The sequence below is a fragment of the Mustela nigripes genome, chromosome 15 (assembly GCF_022355385.1).
Source record: "Mustela nigripes isolate SB6536 chromosome 15, MUSNIG.SB6536, whole genome shotgun sequence".
Taxonomy (NCBI): Eukaryota; Metazoa; Chordata; class Mammalia; order Carnivora; family Mustelidae; genus Mustela; species Mustela nigripes.
The window spans coordinates 17,312,323-17,325,472 of record NC_081571.1 but is presented as its reverse complement, the minus strand read 5'-3'; the positions used below and the strand labels follow the sequence as shown (position 1 = coordinate 17,325,472).

The 13,150-nt window shown below is 43.2% G+C and overlaps 1 protein-coding gene across 5 annotated transcripts in view; it reads left to right on the top strand.

The window, feature by feature from the left end:
* Positions 1–13,150, top strand: part of DCLK1 (doublecortin like kinase 1) — a 349,188-nt gene that overhangs the window by 244,347 nt on the left and 91,691 nt on the right. For all 5 annotated transcript variants that reach the window (XM_059378351.1, XM_059378350.1, XM_059378354.1 and 2 more), the window contains exon 5: positions 8,342–8,458. In XM_059378351.1, coding sequence (XP_059234334.1) covers positions 8,342–8,458 — 117 coding nt within the window. The remainder of the gene's footprint in view (positions 1–8,341; positions 8,459–13,150) is intronic.

The window sequence follows — 13,150 nt, the reverse complement described above, 5'->3', positions numbered from 1 at the left end:
CAGCTGAGTATGGGCAGTGCTCCCAGCCCTTCTCCAACACTGAGATTCGTACAACACAGAGTGGAAGGCTTCTTTCTCAACACTGTGCCTCCGTGGCCTTTTCCATTCTCCAAACTCTGAAGTGAGAAACCCCCAGTGTTGCAAGGCCCCGGGTCTCCATGTTCTCAGAGGTGGGTAAAGCAGTGGATACTGACCCAGGTTTAGCAGACAATTGGAAAACCTTCCGTGCCACTTGGACCATCACCACCGCAGTGAATGCACGGGAGCCTGAAACTATCAGTTCGTGTTGGCCAGAGCTGTAGAAAGAATGTGCGAAGTGCATTGTTTCGGGGACCCAGGCACGTGATTAGTGATAGCTTCATGAACACCCTCAAGGAAGAATTTAAGAATTGATTAAAGACCGTGGGAAACATGCCCTAATGAAGAGAGCCCACAGGGTTCTCAGCCAGGCACAGTATGCTCCTGGGGGACCTTTGGCAATGTGTGGAGACATCTTCGGTCATCGTAACTAGGGAGATGCTACTCGCATCTAGTATGTAGAGACCGGGGAGCACTAAGCCATACAGTTGACAGGAGGGACAAAGAGAAAAACAAAATCAGTTTCAGGAAATGAAGACTTGGTGGAACAAGGGATAGTGCAGCTTTTCTTGCCTAGCGTCCTGGAGGTCTCCCTCTTTTTCTCCTTTCCCCCCATGGCTGAAACTCAGAGACTGCACGACAGGCTGGCTGGGACCATATGGACGAGAACACTCATGGGGGACAGAAATGAGACAGCAGGAACCTGGGTAACCAGGCGAATCTCCCAGAGCAAAACTGCCCCCCACCTAGACCCCCATTTAACTCTCAGTTGTTAATGTAGGGAAAATTAACTCTTACTGGACTATGAGGAAGAAGGAAAGTATTTGGAGAAGAGAATCCTTCTGAGTGGTGACTCTTGCAGTGTTAGTGCAGAAAATCCCAGCGCCATCAAGCCCTCTGCAGAGGTTACATAAAGGAGTCTCAGCCGGCGAGTGCTTCCAGAGCTGGTTCGTGTTAGTCTCACAGCGAGCAGCCCGGCTGTGGGAACACGTGTGCGCCATCTGGAGCGCTTAGCCGGGTGTTCTGAAAAGTTGTGGTGGGCCAGTCTAGGTGCTGGGTTTAGACACGCATAGCTGTATTTTTAGAAGGTCCTTTAAAAATCTCAATTTCTGGGACTTTACTCTCCAGCTAAACAACTCCAACCAGTGCCTTCACTTTCAGCTCAGTCTGCTACATACTTTGTTTTTTAAAAAACTATGTTTTAGAGTGTTTCGGTCTTGATGGCTTTTATTCCAGACAAGCTGCATATGGAGCGGCGGGAAGTAACACTGGTTCCAAACCCCACAGCCAGTAGGGATGGGAATTTCACTGTAGTGCTGGGCTTGTCTCAGAATCCAGGTGGCACAGAAATGAGAGAACGGGCTTCCGTCCTTGCTGGGGAGATGCAGACTGACCCTTCCTGCAAGGAGCTTCCATCTGGGTATCCTATGAAGCTGCCATGAAGGGTGAAAGTCACGTTTCTACAGAAGTAAACCTTAGTTTGTGGGAAGGAACCAGGAGCCAGCGCTGTTCATTCAGTTCACCCGCACTGACAAGCAGGATGGTGAAGGCTTCAGGACCATGAGACGGACATGTGAGCCCCGCAGGCCCCAGGGGCTCCTGAGACAGCTGGACGACCACTTCTAGAGATAGGAGAGGATATTCATGAATTGAGTGAGGAGAGTGGGCTGATTTGGTAAGCCCTGGTAACCTTGAGATACTCAGAGGACTCCTTCCGACTCAGAGCATATGAACATGTAAGGACAACTCGTTGTAGAGGTACAGAGTCCCAAGTTTTCTCGGTCATTGAGCTTATGCCATTTTTATAAAAAGTCTCTAGAACCGAATGTGCTTCCTGACTCTCTTTTGCATATTACCAACGAGAGGAATGTTATTCCATTTGGAGGCTTTGTGCCTTTGCCAAGCTGAGAGGAAGCTTGTCTTTGTAATCAGGATGGGGAGGAGAGCACAAAGCGTCGACTGCTCATGATGGATTCTTCCAGATGAACTTGCACATCTCCTAAACAGATCTGAACAACTGAATTTAGAGCAGGTAGCAGTTTGAGAGGCCTCTGCCTGATGGGGCTTTTATTCTGGCTGGTTTTGAAAAGAGAGTAGAGGAGTAGAAACCTAGCTTGTTTAAAGAATATTCCCTAGATGGTGTGTAGCATGTCACCGAGGCTGGCTAGACACTTGGGAGCTTCCCCTTTGCTCTTCAAGATTCTCCAAAAGGCACAGGTGGGCCCATTTGAATGCATGAATGTCCTTACAGTGCGAGCTCAGGTGAGGTGTTGGTGCCTGTGGTGGCATTCTGTCACCATTTCTCTTCTTTAGCACTTTCCACAACACTACAGCCTACCTACCAACTGTTTCCAAGTGGGGGGGAGAGTCTGCATAAGTGGAGGTTCTCATGCCACTGGGAACATGGCCAAAGGATTTATTCCTTTTCTAGTCTCTTCCTTATACATCGGCATCTGGGTTGTCTTTCTAAATCTGTCCATTACAGGAGGCTCATTTCTTAAATTGGGGTCCAGGGTGAAGGTGGGAAATGTTTTAACTTCTGTCTTACCTAATCTTGAGGACATCTGTAAGGCAGACATTAGTCTAGACCTTATGGAGGATGATGCTTTTCCCTCTCACTGAACTGTGACTATAGGGACTTCCCAAAACAGAGATTTAACTAAAACTTGTTTGCTTACTATGGTAGGTCCAGTCTCCAGAGACCCATTTAATGTGTTTGATCTGATTTTCTATACTTTGGGGAGGTTTCAACGTTTAGTAGCAAGAGAAATTCCTATCTCGAAGCTTCCTTCAAGTGACTTACCTTCAGTCCTTCAATATCTTCTTTTTTTAAAAAAGATTTATGTATTTATTTTGGAGAGAGCATGAGCGAGCATGAGGGGGAGATGAAGAGAGGATCAAGCAGGCTCCCTGCTGAGCATAGAGCCTGACTCGGGGCTGGATCTCAGGACCCCGAGATCACAACCTGAGCAGAAACCAAGAGTCTGACACTTAACAGACTTCACCACCCAGGTGCCCCCCATATGGTCTTTCTTAAGGAGTATCTGTGCTGCCCATTATCCCCATTACTAAAGGAAATGCATCCCTCAGAATACAAGGACGCCAAAAATATCAGAATGAAGTGGTTACTCCGCAAAACAAATGACCCCGCAAGAGAGGGAGAATGGAGGGTGCTGTTTTCTTCCTTGCCAGGGGCTATGAAAATGTCTTTTCTGAGAACAAATAAGAGTTTCTGTTTTACTGGCCATTTAGATCATATTATTCATGATGTTTCTAAGTTGTGGTTTTAAGCTGACAAAGATTTTGGCATTCTCTCTAAAGTAATGAAGCATTTGTCCTTCTTCACTGCATTTTCCTCCATTATAAAACACGATTCCCATTTAAACTAATTAAAATCTAAACTTTAATGGAAAAGATGGTTGGAGTCTTTTGTATTTTTTTTTTTCCCCTAATTTATGGCTTGGAGCTGCAATTTTCTTCAATTGGCTTTATTTTGACCCTAGGGAAAAAAAGCAGTTGCTGTCACTGTTTTGTTTCTGTTTTCTGTTATATTCAACCCTAACCTTTCAGAATTATTCTAATTCTTTATATGACTTATGAAGCTTTACGCTTATTCTGAAGACAAGAGGTATGAGATTTGTAATATTCATAATGATCTTTCAGACTCGATGACCAACACCCGCCCCAACCTACTACTTCACTATAAGTCCACTTCCAAAAGAGAGTTCATTGTTTTCTTTTAAGATTTTATTTATTTATTTGACAGAGCGAGAGAGAGTACAAGTAGGCAGAGCAGAAGAAAGAGAGAAGAGAGAAGCAGGCTTCCCACTGAGCAGGGAGCCCAGTATGGGGCTCCATCCCAGGACCCTGGGATCATGACCTGAGCCAAAGGCAGATGCTTAACCCACTGAGCCACCCAGGCACCCCTTGTTTTGTTTTCTGATGCAATAGGCATCCTGATAGAGTCGTACCTTTAGTATCTTCAGCTTTTAATTGAAATGGGAACTGGTTGTTTGCCAAGCTTCCCATTTCCCTCCATCACTCACTCAGTCTATCTGCCCCAACCCTGGGCACTGATAGAAATTTGTCAGCCCTTATTCACAGTGGGCCAGCTTGCTTAAGCGACGTCAGATCCTGGGGTTTTGAGGAAGCCCCCACTCTGAGACCAGGGTTTGGATATAAGTCGTTTAGCCTCTCCAACACCCAGTTCCCTCCTCTGTAGAGTGAGATGTTGGAGAGGTCAGTAAATAATAAGAGTTCACACAAGTGGTTAACAGGATTGGTAGTAACTTGGGCTAATATTTATGGAGGAACTTTACATGATTTTTCCTGTGCCAGGACTAGTTAGTACCAAATGGAGTAGGAGACGGTGGGCGGGGGGGGGGGGGGAGCAGACTAATAAATGATGACTTTGGATAGATTAATAATATGGTGAGAACTAAGTTCAGGAGACACAAGAGGAGCTCTAGAAGCATGGCGTGAGCCCACGAGTTCTTTTCAATGCTTTGAAAATCAAACAAAACGCCTACACTGGCTCTGAGAAGGCTGAGCCGCCTGACTATAAAATGCCTAGTTTCTTTGCGGTAGCTGGAAAATGTCAACTGAGTGTGGTAAGACTGGTTCCACGATACCGATCCTGAGCCCTGGTTGGTAGTTGGAGCCCTAACTAGCAATTCTGGCACCTGTGGCAAACGGCGTGCGACAAACCCTAAAATCAACTTTTTAATTCATGTTGCAGCTCACAGATGGGTGTTATTACCAATGTGCACCATCTGGTGGCTTTCTGTTTTAACTTTTCATTCTTGCCCACTAGACACAAAGCTTTTTGAGTTATTGTTTTAAATGTGGTGACCTCTAAACATTCATGACTTGGGACAGAAAGTCCTGGTCATCCTGCCCTCATTATGGTCCTGATTTTGAGTTCAAATGCACAATGTATTATTACTTAACAACAGCTGGTTTCCTAACCAATGTTTTTTAAGCATGAGTTCCATGAAATAAAAATTAACAAACGAGAACCTTCAGTTGCAAAAATGATTTTGTTAAAAATGAGTGTTGGCTAAAGGACTCCAGACTGCACTGCCAGGTGGCAAGTTTTTTGAGTCCCCAAACTTTATGTGTTCTTCATTATGTCTGCCATGCTCAGCACTTAGCACATGTTGGACACCTGAAGCCCGCCAATGGACCAGCAACATCACAGCCATCCGATTTGGTTGCTAATATGTTTCCAAAAGGCCAGGACAGTATCCAAGGCTAGGACAAACTCCAGGATTCATTGTCACTTGTGTGGCTGGAGCCTTGAGCTAGTTGGATATCGCCTTCACATGTTCCAAAGATCTGTTTTGTGAATTAAAACCCCTGTAGACACACCCATAGACTCCATCACTCCACGAGAACACTTTTTGCGACTCTGGTCTTACCTTCGTTGTTACTCTGTTATATATCTTGCTTACTTCTGTCTTTTAATTTTTGCTGATATGGCCATATGGATAGATTTCTCTCTCTCTCTTTTTTAAGAAATAGAATATATCAGGACCATCTGGCCAGGCTAAAGCAGCCAACAATGGCCCAAGTAACTATCAGGGAAGCCTGGGCACAGTAATGCCCTGACTCATTTTCTCTCTGCTTTTGACTATGAAGCCACAACTACTCATACCTCAAGGGCAAGGAATTTCTTTCCTCTTCTTTTTCCATCTGAAATCCTTTCTCTTCTTTATGCCCTCCCCACCCCCCACCCCAATTCAATACATTAGGCTCTCCAGGAGACACTCTCCATTATCTCCTATTTGCAGGCTTGCAAAACTTATATTTTATATATACTTATATGCCTTCTTTACTAGACAATATGAACAGCTTTGTTGGTTTGGGAAAAAGAGGAAGCCATTCGGAAGTGTATGAAGTTGAAAAAAAAAACATGTTATAAGCTTAGAAAATTAGACGTTGCATGAGAAGGGAAGAAAATTTCAAAGTCAAGCATCAAAATTAGATCTGGAAGTATTATGATTTCTTTGTTATTGAAACATAAAATGATAAATGCATAAGGGGAAAGCTAATCAATTAGACTTCAATTTTAAACTATTATATTTAAAAAGAATGCCACATGGGGTGCCTGGGTGGCTCAGTGGGTTAAAGCCTCTGCCTTCGGCTCAGTTCTTGATCCCAGGGTCCTGGGATCGAGCCCCGAGTCGGGCTCTCTGCTAAGCGGGGAGCCTGCTTCCCTTCCTCTTTCTCTGCCTACTTGTGATCTCTCTCTTTCTCTCTGTCAAATGAATAAATAAAATCTTAAAAAAAAATAAATAAAAAGAATACCACATTTAAAGCTAACATGGTTCAACAACTACTTACACAGATAAATATTTATGACATGATAGACAAAGGGGAAGAACTTTAATAGAGAGTGCGTTCTTACAGACCAATAAGAAAAAGAACATCCCAAATGCAAATGGCCAAAAAGACATGAGCAGGGCGCCTGGGTGGCTCAGTGGGTTGAGCCGCTGCCTTCGGCTTGGGTCATGATCTCAGGGTCCTGGGATCGAGTCCTGCATCGGGCTCTCTGCTCGGCGGGGAGCCTGCTTCCTCCTCTCACTCTCTTTCTGCCTGCCTCTCTGCCTACTTGTGATCTCTCTCTGTCAAATAAATAAATAAAATCTTTAAAAAAAAAAAAAAAAGACATGAGCAAATAATACCAAAGGATACAAATGGTTAACAAGCATATGGGGGAAAATATACAACTTTACTGGTAATCAAACCAATTCAGATTTAAGGCAACAAAGTCCAATATTTGTGTAGAAATTAAAGACTTTTTGAGACGACAGAACGTAAACTGTGTGAGGGGTTAGGCTAATGACGACTTTCATACTCTGAGGAAGTATGGTTTGAGTCAGCCTGTCTAGCGGGCAGTTGGTCAAAGCTTTTCAAAAGTGCTTACCCTTTAGACTCACAATCCCGCTTCCTTCAGCAGAGTTTGTTAAGGATCCAAAATGTGCCCCCTGGTTTCCAGTAATTAGAAACTAAATTTCAAGTGCTAGGTGCTAAATCTGTCCTAAAGAAATAATCAGGTACCTGCATGCTCATTTAGAAGGGTGTTATTCATGGAATTATTTATGATAGTGAAATATTGAACCCAAGTTTAATACCAAGCGGTAGGAATTTGGTTAAGCAAATTATGGTAAATCCATGTAGTAAAATGTTCCCTTAAAGACAGGGTGAAAATGCTCCCAATATATCATGGTATGAAAAGGTTAGTAGCAGATCAACATATACAGACTAATCCCAAAGTTGTTTAAATAGAAACTGAGTAGAAAAAAATTCTAGAAAATTTTAGTCTGTATACCACCCTCAAAAAAAAAAAAAAAAAGTATCACCGGAAAGGGTTTTTTAAATATCCTCTATACTTTTCTACCCACAGTGAACACTGATTATCAGTACAAGCATAAAAATATTTTTTTGTTCTTAAAAGTGGTTTCTTCAGAATAAGATGGGTAGATTTACACAACATTGTGATTGGTCAGTGCAGCCCACTTGGAAAGAAATAAAAAACTCTCTGCTATTGATGATGTTTACTGTTAAATTTCAAGAACACAAACACCAAAGATTTAAATATAATAAAAGTAAAGTTGTTTTACGTCCTCAGGCCAAGAACCGTCCTATAAGCACAGTTGTGTGATGGCGCACACTCACACGGTGTCCTTGTAGCAGGGTGAAGTCATCTCTTCGCCGAGTTTACCGCTTTTGAGTGAATGCTGTCATTTCTCACATACGGTTAAAAAAAAAAAATCCATTGCTACCACTGCAAGGATTCCCAAGAGCAGTACGTTGGGACCTGATGGGTGGAAGCCTCCATCAGCATATCTTGGTTTATGAGATTGACCTTTCGTCTAACATTTTTCTTGGAAGAAAAAACGATCTATCCTGAAAGAAACACATGTACCCAAATAACGCAGGAGGTGGGTGGAGAGAAACCAACAAATGCACCCCTTCTACCAAGCTATTACCCCTGATCTCTCCAAAATATCATTGTAAACAAGGTAAACTAGAAGGCTTAGAATATTATTTACTTCAATGTCTAAAACGCCCACTGTGCCCTTTTCTCATTGTTTTCTTGGTTCTTTTGTTCTAGATAAGCAGTGGCAGGAATTGGCACTGGCAGGAATTCGATAGGACTGAGGGGGGCCAGATATGTCTGTCTCCAGGTTTACTGTGCATTTTGAATGATTTGTGCCATGATCCTGTAATGACCTGTGGTTGTTGTTCTTTCCCCCAGAATGTCGAGTGGTGAAGTCCACTTCTTACACCAAAATAGCTTCATCATCCCGCAGGAGCACCACCAAGAGCCCAGGACCTTCCAGGCGCAGCAAATCCCCTGCCTCAACCAGCTCAGGTAAAACATCGACAGAGATGAAGAAACTGTCTTGTTTCTGACGCGTGATGAGCAGAGGGTGTATGAAGCCCAGAGTATGAGGTTTTTAAGATAGAGGAGATTCTGGTTTACAATTTTAGAACAAGTTGGAGTGGTGGAACAGATTTGCCAGAGTCTAACAGGTTAGCTTTAAGAAAAAGCACCGAGCTTGGGAAAACTTACTTAGCAAAGACTCGGCAAACCCCGATTTGCCCACAAATAGAAGTATACCACTGACTTGCTTCATTTCTACTAAAAAAAAAAAAAAAAGAAAAAAAAATCAGTTTTTCAGGTTAAGAGCTCCTAACTCTACAAGTCTCCGTCAAGACGTTTATTCTGTGTGGGTCTGGCTTATGAGGAGTTTCCAATCTGTCTTTGCTAAACTTGCGTGTAACACCTGTTTTACTTTGGACCCCAACACGACTCTGGAGCTAAAAGCAGTGGGAATGCAAGCCTGGGTCAAGGAAAGCTGCAGCGGCTCTGGTCTGTGTCCTACCTCCCAGTGGCTCTGGTGCTGGTGCTAGAACAGGAGGTAGACTCAGGAAATGACCATCTCAGCCCTGCATCTTTCTTCTTTGGTCTTAAAAATGACATGCGGCCATTAGGTGTCTGTTGGGTTGGGTTTGGTTTTTCCTTTTTTCTGTCTGATTTCAGGAATAAGGTGTTTTTCACTGTCGAAGGGAATTATTTGTTAAATCATATAAACTGTTAAATGGGAAATTTTTTAAAGATTTTATTTATTTATTTGACAGATAGAGATGACAAGAGGCAGGCAGAGAGAGAGAGGAGGAAGCAGGCTCCCTGCTGAGCAGAGAGCCTGATGTGGGGCTTGATCCCAGGACCCTGGGATCATGACCCAAGCCCAAGGCAGAGGCTTTAATCCACTGAGCCACACTGATGCCCCTAAATGGGAATTATTAAACAATACATACATCCAGGTGATTGTCCCTAATCTCATGCAGACAGAGAAGCTCTTATAAACAGAGGCAAAGACCTTTGGGGCCTACACGGAGGCCTTCTTGTAACCACCAGTGTGGCCCCAGAGGCATATCCAAAGATCTCTAAGTTGGGGCTCCAAGGCCTGCCTCTGGCATCCTTCTCCAGCTCTTACACTACAGTGTACGTTATACCTCCAGCCTTAAAAATAGAGGAGCTATGATCTGTTTTTCCTAATAAAAAATAATACTATAACCTCCAAAGTGAGTCTTGGAAAAAGGAGCTCTTCATAAGCTGGCTAGCCGGAACACCTAGCTCAGCTTGGTTCTCTGAGATTTACCTTCTCTCTGGACTTTTACTAGTTATAGCTCTTTCCTAGACAGGTGTCCAAAGATCTTCTCTTTTGAATCTCCCGCAAAGGGTGGTTAACAATGGGCAGCCACTGCCTCCTCACAGCGTGTCCTATGTTGTAACCAGCCAGGGAATGTGTCTCATGTCATAGCTGGCGCTAAGATGCAGATTTTTGGCTCCTCCTCGTGTAAGGGTGGGCTGAGAACTCCTTCCTTAGTATGACGTAGCTCACCCAGACTGGATAGAACCCTGAAATGAGACTTGCTAACGGGTAAGGTATTGAGACTCAAAGTTCAGAGTGCATGAATGTCACCTGGGAGTTCAGTAAAGGTCATTCTGACGGCCGTCCCAGATTCTGACCGAGGGCCATAAACTTCCACAAACCTATGTTTTAGCAAGTATTTTAGACGATTTTTAATCAGATGGTCTTTGCACCATATGATGAGAATCAGTGGGTTCAGAAAGTGGTTCCCAAAATGTGTCTCCCTGTACCAGCAGTAGCACCATCCCCTGAGCACGTGTTAGAAATGCAGTCTTGGGGCACCTGGGTGGCTCAGTCAGTTAAGTGTCTGCCTTCGGCTCAGGTCATGATCGCGGGGGGCCTGGGATCGAGCCCCACATCGGGCTCCCTGCTCAGCAGAGAGCCCGCTTCTCCCGCTCCCTCTGCCTGCTGATCTGCCTACTTGTGCTCTCTCTCTGTTAAATAAATAAATAAAGTCTGAAAGAAAGAAGACGGAAGGAAGGAAGAAAGGGAAAGGAAAGGAAGGAAGGAAAGAAGGAAGGAAGGAAGGAAGGAAAAAAAGAAAAGAAATGCAGTCTTGATGAGCCCCTTCGCAGACCCACTGAATCAGAAACTCTGGAGCAAGGGCCCAGCCATCTAGGTTTTCATAAGCCCTCCAGGTGAATCCGATGCTCGTCCAAGTTTGAGAATTAATGAAATACAGATATCAAGAGGGAAATAAATACATGGAGTCATCTGACTGTGCATAATCTAGTGAAAGATACAGCTTGCTAATCTTCCTTTATTGGCATGACAGGGATGACTTCCTTTCCACGCCTCTGCTTGCTTCCAAGGGGCAATGTCCATCTTTAACCCTTGCAACCCAAGAGCAGAGCTCTAGACACCATGAAGTGTAGACCCAGGTTACAATGACCCACTTTCAGAGAACCGATTACCTGGGGCAAGAGAGAATTTCGGTCTGAAGACCACCCTTTTCTGGAAACAGATATGGGGGAAAGTCTTTGCCTTCAAGAGAGATACCACCTACACACAGACCACATTTGTAGAGGTCCACAAATTAACCTCGTTGACTAAGCTTGTTCATAAACCAGCCCATAGGTTAAAACTGAGCTCTTTGGAACAGGTTCAGTCTGGACCAAAGAACACTGCTCATTTCCTTTGAGCAAACCTGGGCTATCCAGTGAACCCCCATGGAGCAGTAAGGAAGAAAGAGATCTTGGGCCTAGCCAGCCTGTTGCCCCTAAAATCTTGGCTCTTTAGTATAACATGGAAAGGAGAAAGAAGCCCCATAGTACCCGAAACATTAGCAATACTATTAAAAATCACGACATTAAAAAAACAAAATTAGTCCCCAATCCAAAACGAGTGTGACATTGACAAAGTTTTCTTATCTTTTCTCTCTTTTTTCTTAGTATATACCAGGTGTAATGGGGTAAATATCTAATAACACATGATTAGCCAAATTCTTCTGTCTTTTACAGTATGGCTATTTCAACAGAATCAATATGCATTATTTAAGCACTATAGCTATTGACTTCTTGTTGTGATTTTTTTTTAAAGATTTTATTTATTTATTTGACAGACAGAGATCACAAGTAGGCAGAGAGGCAGAGAGAGGGGGGGGGGAAGCAGGCTCCCTGCCAAGCAGAGAGCCCAATGTGGGGCTTGATCCCTGGACCCTGGGATCATGACCTGAGCCAAAGGCAGAGGCTTAATCCACTGAGCCACCCAGGCACCCCTGTTGTGATTGTTTTTAACAGTTTTTAAAATGTTGATTTATTTTTATTTTTTTTAATTGAAGTAGGGTTGACACAATGTTGCATTCATCTCAGGTGTAGAGCATGGTGATTTGACAAGTCTATACATTGTGATGTGCTCTCCACAGTGTGGCTCCCATCTGTCACCAAACAACACCATACAATGCCATTGACTACATTCCCTGTGTTGTGTCTTTTATCCCTGTGACTTATTCGTTCCTTAACTGGAAGCCTGCTTCCCCCAGTCCCCTTCACCCATATTGCCCATCCCCCAACTCCCTCCCTCTAGCAACCATCAGTCTGTTCTCGGTATTTATGGGTCTAGCTCTACTTTTATTTTTGTTTGTTTATTCGTTTAACAGGTTTTATATTTAAGACCTGTGGGCTGGCAGTGAAGTGCTCCTAGGTTTGGGCAGAATTTTTTTTTTCTGTTTCTATTTAGTCCTCATAAGTCAAGGAAGAGGGATAAGTCAGATTATCGTACACATGTTGAAGAATGTTATCATGAATCTGGAGTAGTTACGGTCTGCTGCTGAGCTTTTTACTATAGATGCAAAAGAAGTGTCCTTGCATTTTCTGTCTGATTTGTGGCAGCCAAGATTGAATGAGGGAACGCAAGAGAAAAACATGGAGAGAGAATTTTTGCGACTCAGAAATAACTTTGCAAATAGTGAAAAACCTGTTCTACTCCAAAAATGAATCTAAAATTTGAGTTTACAAAAAAGAATCATGAATCTAATTTTAAAAAGATATTATGAATACAGGACGTTTATTGCGCTTTAGGATTAACTGGTAACATAATCACTACTCAGCATCTCTAAGATTATATAAGTCTTATAAATATAATATATCTAATATATCTAATTATAATCTTATAAATATAGATGAGTGTATCATTTACCAAAAGTACTTTCAGAAACTCTAAAAAGCAGACAGACAAATGTAATGAATGGATTTCTATTCGTCACTGCCAATAGTTGTAACTATCCTTTTTAGAAGTTTAAAATGGAAAGGATGATGGGGTGCCTGGGTGGCTCAGTGGGTTAAGCCTCTGCCTTCGGCTCAGGTCGTGATCTCAGGGACCTGGGATTGAGCCCCACATCGGGCTCTTTGCTCAGCAGGGAACCTGCTTCCCCCCCTCTCTCTGCCTGCCTCTCTGCTTACTTTTGATCTCTCTCTCTCTGTCAAATAAAATCTTTTTAAAAAATTAATAGTTTAAAATGGGAAGGATGCATGAACCTCAGAATCAATAGATTTTTTTCAAACAAGCATTTCTCTTTTGTTTCCCTGAGCCCTTTCAACTTAAGTTAAAATCTGGTTGATCTGACCAGCACTAACTTGGAATTTATGATAGGTGTGCCCCTGCCGGGTACTGTCATTTCCATTAAG